This window comes from Melanaphis sacchari, unplaced genomic scaffold (genome assembly GCF_002803265.2).
Source record: "Melanaphis sacchari strain LSU unplaced genomic scaffold, SCAv2.0 Contig1781_pilon_pilon, whole genome shotgun sequence".
Classification (NCBI taxonomy): domain Eukaryota; kingdom Metazoa; phylum Arthropoda; class Insecta; order Hemiptera; family Aphididae; genus Melanaphis; species Melanaphis sacchari.
In genome coordinates, this window is record NW_020270836.1 from 1 (window position 1) to 9,606 (window position 9,606).

A 9,606-nucleotide genomic window follows, 5' to 3' on the forward strand; every position below is an offset into this window, starting at 1 on the left:
TCGTAGTCGGTGAGCAATTTTAAAAAAATCGCCCACAATGAACGTTATTTTATGATAGACATTATAAACTTTCGCGTTGTTCTTTGCTAATTGAATTTTCGCCGGGTCGATATCGATTGCTATAACTAAATTGTACAAAGATTTTAATAATTAGTATTAAATTATTACTTGTTTAGGAATTCTATTTCGAAAAGAAAGAACACAATGAAATTTACTCTGAGAAAATAATGATATATTTTTAAAATACCCGAATCGCAAACCCTGGCAAGTTGAATAATGTTTCCACCTGCTCCACAAAATGGGTCTAAAACCACTTTCATTCCTATGCATTGGTCTGCGATATGTTTACAAATAACTTTTGGACACACCGAATAAAAACTTTCTACAAAAAATATTACATATACAAATAAAATAAACATGTACATATCAAAAATACGTGATTGTAATAATATATATTAATTTTAATTTACCCTCGTCCAAAAGTATTCCGTCGTTAAACTTTTCAAATAGAGTCCTTCTTATTTTCCAATATTTGTACGTGTCATCACTAGTTAGACAATAAGATAATACATTAATTAGAAAGATGCAATTCTGCTCGATAACAATCACTTATTTAACTTATAGGTACTTACATCGTTGAGAGTGGAACAACTGTGTTTGACGAGAATGATTTGGTGGAGTTTGCTGTTTTATTCGGATTTACGACTTTGTCTTCAGCCACCACATTTATCGGTTTTTTTGTGATAACTGACCGACAGTCGTCATTTATTTTAATATTGCAATCTGTTGAAAACGAAATTATTGTAATATTTGTAAATCGTATAATAAATTTATGGTGAGCGCTTATTTCAACTTACATCGATCGAAATTTACCATTGTATAATTTGTATGATCATTTCCTTCGCTCTAACAAATGTAAACAGGTATAAAATGATTAATTTTTTCTGATAATGTTATGTAAAAATAGTTTTTATTTTTTATTAAAATATAAATTATTTTTTCGTCTTCAATTATCATATTATGATACACTAGTTACGACTACTTACTTTCAATTTATTGAAATACAATAATTTGGAATTCTGATCGCAGTTAACTGTAATAATTTCTTCTTTGAAAGTCCTTACTCTATGCCGTTTTCCAATCAAGATGCACTATAGAAATAAATTAAAGTCATTATTTTATATCGAGGACAGTTTATTATAATGTATATTATACTTCGTTTGTGTTTAGGTCTTTCGGCACGTGTAATAAAATCTTTGGTGCCACCTTTATTCCTAATTCCAAAATTTTTTCGATTAAAATATTGGTTGCACTAATTGATTGGCTATTTTCGTAATTATAACCACCCCAAGGCGGTGATGTTACAATGCAATCTACGGGTTTTAGTCGGTGAGCAATTTTAAAAAAGTCGTCGACAATGAACGTTATTTTATGATAGACATTATAAACTTTCGCGTTATTCTTTGCTAATTGAATTTTCGCCGGGTCGATATCGATTGCTATAACTAAATTGTACAAAGATTTTAATAATTAGTATTAAATTATTACTTTTTCAGGAAAAAGCATAATATTCTATATTCGATTTCTTAGTTAAGAAATCTACACTTAAAAAATAATGATATATTTTATAGTACCTGAATCGCAAACTCTAGCAAGTTGAAGAACATTTCTACCTGCTCCACAAAATGGATCTATAATCGCTTTCATGCCCATACATTGCTTTGCAATGTGTTGACTAATAATTTCTGGAAACACCGAGTTAAAACTATCTACAAAAAATATGACATACAAATATAATATTATAATATATATGTGTAATTATATATTAAATTAAATTTACCCTCGTCCAAAACGTTTCCGTCATTAAACCTATCAAATTGATTCATCCTCGCCTTGTACGTGTCATCACTAGTTAGACAATTAAATAATATGTTAATTAGAAAAATGCAATATTGATCCATAATAGGTAATCATTTATTTAACTTGTTGGTACTTACGGCGTTGAGAGTGTAACAACTGTGTTTGACGAGAATGATTTAGTGGAGTTTGCTGTTTTATCCTCCTTCGACACTGATGGTAACAACGGTAGACATTTTTTATGGATTATGATGTTACAATATGTTAAAAACGAAACCAAGTTATTATTATTTAATCCTCTAATATAATTAATTTTCAATTGGTGTATACCCAAACATTTCCTAGCGCTTTTTAAACGAAAACGTTTACACACTTGACACTTTAAAGCATTCTTAAATATGCCAAAAAATGACGAGGATTTCAATTGTTTGTGACTGCATCTATAAAATGGAATATTACAAGCAGTTATTTTAAGAAACCTGATCTTTTAGAGTGTTATGGCATGGTTATTCCAGTAAAATACACGTAATCATAGGATTGCAAACTGTGGCGTAGCCATGGGGGTTTTGGGTGTTGTAACTTCCCTCATCCATCCTAATTTAATTATTTTAATATTTTTAATTATTTAGTAAATTATCAATCAAAGCAAGTAGATTATAGTTAATGTAATGAAGTTCAAATACTTTTACAATATAATCAAAATAGTTCTAATTAAAATGCATATTTTGTATAGTCCCTCCCCCTCATTCAATAATTCTGGCTACGCCACTGATTGCAAGCATGAATATATGTTATGTGGTGAAAATTTAAAATATTTTTCTACTCTATTACTCTTTATTACAATACAAAATAATGTTAATACTAGATGATTACTTGGATTTAGTAAGCAACGGTGGTTCCATTTGTATATCAATTTCAGCGTTCTCGTAACGATCCTTACTCCTCTTAAACATCTTTGACTAACTAAATGTTTATTTAACAACTCGTGGTGGTTACCATATGAAAATAATCATGTGTAATATGTAATTAAGTGACTTTAGCCAGATTAATACTTATTTCTAGAAATATGAAAATCAATCCGTGAAAAAAATTATTTACACGATAATAATATTAGAACTTTTTTTAAAGGCTATAAAATCTAGTTTTTTAGAAACAACCCACGATAACCAGATAGAAGTAACATTTAATTTAAATGTATTTTATACAAATTTCTTTTTATTAAGTTAATTTAAATCTAAGTAATTATCAGATTAGCAAATCATAGTACGTAATAAAAACAATATAAAAAAATGTTAATGTAACAATTCAATTAAAATTTTTTAAAGAAAGCTAAAAGTAATGAAAAAGGTGTCCACTGTAACTAATTACTTAAGTCTATTTTTATTGTTTTATAGTATTTACAGAATGATGTTATTTATTTTTATCTTGTTGATATAATATGGTATCAATATAAATCATTAAAATAATGAAATACTAATAACTTAATAAATTCAATATTTTCAGAAAAATTTTATCATCCTATTGTAATAATAACTTCAATAGTTAGATAAAAAAAATATATAATTAAATATACTAAGTGTTATTGTCATAAAAATTGTCTCCGCTTAGAATTGTTTTTACCATTTATCATTGAATTTAAATTTAACACATCCATATTTCAGTGAGCTACTCGGTACTTGATGTACAGCTGAGTTATGAGTGATACATACTTTTCTATCTTTTTTTAGTTATTTTTAGGAAATCAATATAATCTTATTCCGCTCATAGCCTAATCTAAAACAAAATAATTTTTTATTTTCATAAATATATTACAGAAAACAAAACACAAATTTTTTTATTTAAATTTATACGTCGTAGTTTTTTTATTCATAATATTCATTAATGGTAATATAACAATATACGTCGCTACTGGTCAGAATGTATATCAGTATGAAAAAAAAAATTGTACTGATTTTGAATTTAATTTTAATAAAAAAAAAATATGATCAATCATAAGTGACTAAAAGTCATAAACTGTGCTTATGATTTATTGGTTTTTGATTACAGTGATTTTTCTCGTTTAAGTATAACCCACTGTCTAGATAAAAATTTCATAAATCATTTCGTCTTTTACGATTTCTTTATATATGGTAATGACCTATTAATATTTGTATACTGCATAAAATAATAAACTGGATGGCGCGTAGGTGGGATAAAATATATCAATTATTGACATATTTTTATTACCTACGCTGTATTGTAGAAAACAAAAAGTGTATTTCTGCAGAAGTAACATAAGTAAACGGTTTTCCGATTGTTCCGACTCTACATGACGTTTTTTCATCACGTGTACGTTATAAACCGTTGAAAAAGTCGGTTGGTAATAGGACTATATAGGAACATACATTCTATGGTTAAATAGTATTTAATAATACATTAAATAGTTTTGACATTAAAACATCGCCAAATCGATATTAAATAAATCGTTTATTTTCGACAACTCCACAAAAAAACGCTTAATATAAGTACGTTTTATATTTGACATGAACTGCAACAAATACTAAAAGTATATTTTAGTCTTCTCTTCTAGACACTTTGTATCATACATTTTTACTCCCGAGATGTCTAAATACTATAGTCATAATAATGTACGGTATGATATTCCCATGATCTAAAACAGTGATTCTTAACCTGTGGTCCGCAGCCCTCTAAGGGTCCGAGATACTCATGTCGAGGATCCGCGACAACCTTAACACAAAACATACGTCGATACTTGGCTGCATGAGTGCATAATTACAATATTGTTGGATTCTTATTTTTTTTTTTTCATGTATACTATATTTTATCTTATTTATATTACTTTTTTTCATGAAAAATTAAGTGTAATAAAAATTATTATTATATTGTATTGTTTATACATGTCGAAAAGAGTTAATTCGATTACGTACTGCGCAAATTTGCGAGAAATTTTTGTGTTATACACTTATAGGTAATTATTGTCTTCATCGATCCCGCGAATCGAACAAGTGTCGAATGTGTTTAACGACATATACGATTTTCAAGTCGCCCTCTATCTATGTACGCGTCACATGCAGTGACGTAGTTATGAGGATAGTCCGTCCGCCCTGCAGAGCCTTAAAAAAGGATATACTTGTTTATTTCCACATCATATAAGCAAAAGACGAGAAAAGTTTATTCTATAGATGTCCCAGTTTGGTAATTTCAAAATTTGTCCACCCTAGGCATGACGTGGCGTGGTGTTAGAACCTTAATGTTTATCCAATAAATTATATATTCCCCTCTCTCCAGAAAAAAAATCATAACTACGCCCCTGATCACGTCATGTACTCCTATTAATATACAAATATATTATAACCAAGATGTGTATGTTTTTGTCATTAGTTATAGTTTTGGAACCATGTTCAATCGTCATGTTGTTTTTTTTATAAAATCTACTGAGCGTACTACGAACCAAGTTTTGTCACGATTACAATTTACATTGTAATTTGTTATTTTTCAAATAGAAATGTGTATAATTTGATAAAGGTGTTTTGTCTTGCAAGAAAAAAATTATTTTAAATACAATAGTATTATATGGTATCGAGTCAACTGTTCAAAAGTTGTGTTTCACGACCAAACAATTTTGATCTTAAAAAATTTAATGTCATAAGAATTTTTTTATAAAAAGTATTCATTTGAAAAATTATTTTTTACAACAATATTTTGTACACATAACGTTAATAGGTACAAATAGATGTTTATTATGTAGTTTAGTATGAATAAAAATAAAAATTTTATGTAGTGTCCCAATGTTATTTTAATTTTAGGTTTATTAAAGTACTTTAAAATAGACCCTTACAGTGTAATCTACTATAGGTATGTAATTATAACGGAATAAAGTATAATATCATTTATTATATTTTATTCATGGTTTATTGATGTTCAAAGAACGAATAATACTATAGTAAAAGTCATATTAAATTTCTGTTTTAAATATTATATTAGGATTATATATATATATATTTCTTTTTTCAATAACAACATAGGATTAAGGTGTTGACAAATGTTCAATTTTCTCACCGTTGTTTTCACAATAAACACATACAAGCTATGCATATTTCAATTCTTATTATTTGTCGATGATGTTTTATTGATTAATATATGAAATATTTATACAATATAACATATTTTTCGTAGATATTGTAACGATAAAAACTCTGATGATCACCCATCCGATAGCTGACGACACCGAACGATGCTTGACATCAGAACACGTTAACCGCTAAGGTCAACCACCGTGCCACAATACGCTACCAATTAATTATTCACGTACGTTACTCCAGCCTCCCAATTTCATATATTACATTTTTTTTGGCGTATAATTAGTATTTAATTCTTGCTCATTCCTGAAATCGTTTTTATAATTCCTGCTCAAATTGTTTGGCGAGAAAAATTCAATTTTCTTTGGGTAGGGCTGGAATAACGTACGTCAATTATTCTGTAAGCCAAATACAGCCAATATTCATAGGTTATTATTAATTAATTATTAGTTAATTTAGTCAAACTACTTAATTGAATAAAAGGCGTTTATATAGGCAAATTCTTATGGCCTCATGTGTAATGTCTTAATCCATAAATTATAATATCGTGTTTATACATTATTGATAATCAAAAAACGAATAATATTATTATCACAAAAGTCATATTAAATTTCTATTTCAAATATTAGAATAACATTTTTTTTTTTTTTTGTATTAAATAACAATACCGGTTCAAATTGTTGACAACTGTTCAATTTTCACATCATTGTTTTCACGACAAACACGCACAAGCTATACATATTTTAATTCTTATTACTTTTCGATAATGTTTTATTGATTAATATATAAAATATTAATACAATAAGTAGAATTTGTGTCATAGAATTTGTAACGATAATTATATATTAGATTCCAAAATCGACCAACTGATAGTTAGTGTTAGATACTTTAAAACATACCTATCTTTTAGTATCGTTATGCATACTGAACAATCAACATAGTACAATCAGCCATTCCAGATAATAATTATCGGCTATCATTGTATGTTTCTAATCAAATCAAGTTCTATTGTCAAAAATATATGTTGAAAATGTCATTGGAATAAAGTTTACGGAAATTTAATATAATATGATACTTTAAGAAACCAATTGGTAATTAAGGTTCGTTTACATTATTTTTATCAAATGTACAAAGTAAATAACATTAACCATATTATAACTTATTTATACAATATATTATTTGGACGTATAGTAAATCGGTTTATTTGCAAATAGGTAATCACTACAGTAACGGATCCAAGAAAACAAAGTGAGTATAGTATGCCATTATACGTCATATAAATTTCTAACACAAACTTTTTTATTTCTAAGTACTTCATCCAATTTATTTTATAAATTATATAGAAATTAATAGTAACTATTAATTACAAAATATTTAATTTTTATGCTTAGATCAAATCTGTAAGAATATGGCATTTGATTTAGCCATATTGGAACCCAATGAAGTTTCCATCAACTTGAAATTATTTAAACTATTTCGTTTTTTTCATCTATTTGATCCAAAAAGTCAAAAAATTTTCAATTTCAATGTTTACTATCTTGCTTGGTTCATTATAAATTGTGTGATTGGCTGTATATTAGTTTACGGGTTGTTGGGTTATTTTACTGAGACGGAAGATGTATTCGACATTACTTTTCATCTACAGTTAGTTTTCTGTTATTTACTATATTATTTGGCTTTACTTAAAATAATTACATTCTTGTACAAAGCACATAACTTTTGTGATTTACTCCATGTTACTCGCATGGATTTTTTGACGAGTACACATTGCCAAACACATATTGGAATTCTTTATAAATATCGCAACAAATCAATAAAAATAACGAATCTCATAAGTAGTTTTGGAATTTTAACTACTTTGGAATGGATTTTGTTTCCTCTAATGCTACAATTGTTACAAAAAGAAGACTTAAACCAATTAAATCGACGATTTGAGAATATTTTCAACTTACGGTTCCCGGTGACTTCACATTTTTATAATAATAATTATGTTATATTTTATATAATGGAGTCATCTATTGCAATATTCCTGTTATACGTAACCGTAGTGATTGATCTCTTCTTTATTTCTGTCTGCTATGTTATGATTGCTCAATATGAGATGATCAAAAGAGCTTACGAAACTGTAAACAGAAAACCGAATTCCGAAAATAATGATGGTAAGTATTGACTTACCACATTTTTAGATATAAAATTTTTTTTTATTTTTCAGTGTGAATCCGTGTGACCTGTTTGACTGGATAACTTTTTCATACAATGAATAAATATTAAATCTTTTAACTAATATAAATAAATTTAAATTTTATATTTACAGAAAACGAAAATGATTATAATGTGAACGATTGTTTGGACGATTTAGTATCAATTATAAAAGATCAACAAAAACATTTCGAGTTAGTACTCATAGCTTAAATGTTTTAGAATAACTAATAAGTCATAAGACAGTTATTTTAAGATGGTTTTTTCTGCTGTTAAAATACGATTGAAATTAATTTAAATATTTATTTTATTTTTCAGGAAGTTAAGACTATTTTATTCCACATATAAGTTTATTATTGTATCAAATGTTATAATAAATTCAGGGTCTATCATAATTTTAACATATGTATCAGTTGTGGTAATATAAATTCAATAGATCAAATGAAAATCTATAATAAGGGTTGGATCTATGATTATTTAATAGAGAGTACTACTATTATTATTTATTCTCATATTTATCAAACATAAAAAATATAATTTCTTACCGAAAGTGTTTCCTTCCCCCCACATTGGGTACCTAGATCCAACCCTATGTATATCTAGAAATTAAATAATATATAGTTGATAACATATCATTATGTATTTACGTTTATATATAGATTTTTACGTCATCAGAATCTATACCAATTCTTAGTGTCATCAAGTTGATATCAGCATTTGGATACATGTTTATTGTGTTATATTTCCTTTGCCATTTAATGGAAAGCATTAATAATAAAGTAACATTGTTTTTGTTAAAATCTACTTTAGTGGGTTTATTAATGCAATATCTTTTTGTAGATGGAATCTGTTCATTTTGGCATGTATAATTGTAATTGGACTGCGATGAATTTAAGATCGCAAAAATTATTGTTATTATCAATACAGTTGTATAATGCTAATGAATTGATGATCAAAATAACACCGAAAAAAATTATCAACCTACAATTATTTAATAGCGTAATTACACATATATACTATAATATATTATCACATATACCTACAATAACACAAATTTGAGTAAATTAAAAATAATCAATTCTTAATTCCAGGTAATAATCACATGCTATAACATTGTATCAGCTATGTTGAATTCACGATTTAAATAAAAATAGATGATTGAGTGACATTAATAAAATTTCAATTTCAATTTTGAATAATTTATTATTTTAGTTATTAACCATAGAGGTTTTTTATAATTATTATGAATCATATTTCTATGTTAGCTACATTCTAAACGTAATTCTATCTCGCTTATAAGATTGTATACAATAAGTTATGTCATGAGTAGAGCGCGGATTTATATGCCTTAAAAGTATCAAAATATGCCACATAATAAATAGTAAAAATTATGAAAATACGCGATAAATATGCAAAAAAATTTTTTTAGTTCTGTAAAATTCATAAATTAAATGACTTATAATAATAAATT

At 26.8% G+C, this 9,606-nt stretch overlaps 2 protein-coding genes across 2 annotated transcripts; one reads left to right on the forward strand and one right to left on the reverse strand.

Annotated features, from left to right (window-relative positions):
* Positions 1–628: 628 nt before the first annotated feature.
* On the reverse strand, positions 629–1,886 carry LOC112592487 (trimethylguanosine synthase-like). The gene is made up of 6 exons (XM_025336549.1): positions 1,841–1,886; positions 1,635–1,769; positions 1,216–1,505; positions 1,047–1,151; positions 858–906; positions 629–783 (listed from the first exon to the last, which is right to left on the reverse strand). The coding sequence occupies exons 1-6, from the start codon at positions 1,884–1,886 to the stop codon at positions 629–631; spliced, it is 780 nt and encodes a 259-aa protein (XP_025192334.1).
* Positions 1,887–7,344: 5,458 nt separating this feature from the next.
* On the forward strand, positions 7,345–9,299 carry LOC112592486. The gene is made up of 6 exons (XM_025336548.1): positions 7,345–8,095; positions 8,251–8,329; positions 8,454–8,553; positions 8,795–8,914; positions 8,976–9,134; positions 9,227–9,299. The coding sequence occupies exons 1-6, from the start codon at positions 7,345–7,347 to the stop codon at positions 9,281–9,283; spliced, it is 1,266 nt and encodes a 421-aa protein (XP_025192333.1). The 3' UTR covers positions 9,284–9,299.
* Positions 9,300–9,606: the final 307 nt, after the last annotated feature.

Excerpts from the sequence above, each read along its gene's own strand:
- LOC112592487 (XM_025336549.1), bottom strand. The coding sequence starts at position 1,886 with ATGAATCAATTTGATAGGTTTAATGACGGAAACGTTTTGGACGAGG. Across the intron at positions 907-1,046 it reads TGTATTTCAATAAATTGAAA|AGCGAAGGAAATGATCATAC; the intron begins GTAAGTAGTCGT and ends TACATTTGTTAG. Across the intron at positions 784-857 it reads AATGGTAAATTTCGATCGAT|ATTGCAATATTAAAATAAAT; the intron begins GTAAGTTGAAAT and ends CGTTTTCAACAG.
- LOC112592486 (XM_025336548.1), top strand. The coding sequence starts at position 7,345 with ATGGCATTTGATTTAGCCATATTGGAACCCAATGAAGTTTCCATCAAC. Across the intron at positions 8,554-8,794 it reads TAACATATGTATCAGTTGTG|ATTTTTACGTCATCAGAATC; the intron begins GTAATATAAATT and ends GTTTATATATAG. Across the intron at positions 8,915-8,975 it reads TGGAAAGCATTAATAATAAA|ATGGAATCTGTTCATTTTGG; the intron begins GTAACATTGTTT and ends ATCTTTTTGTAG.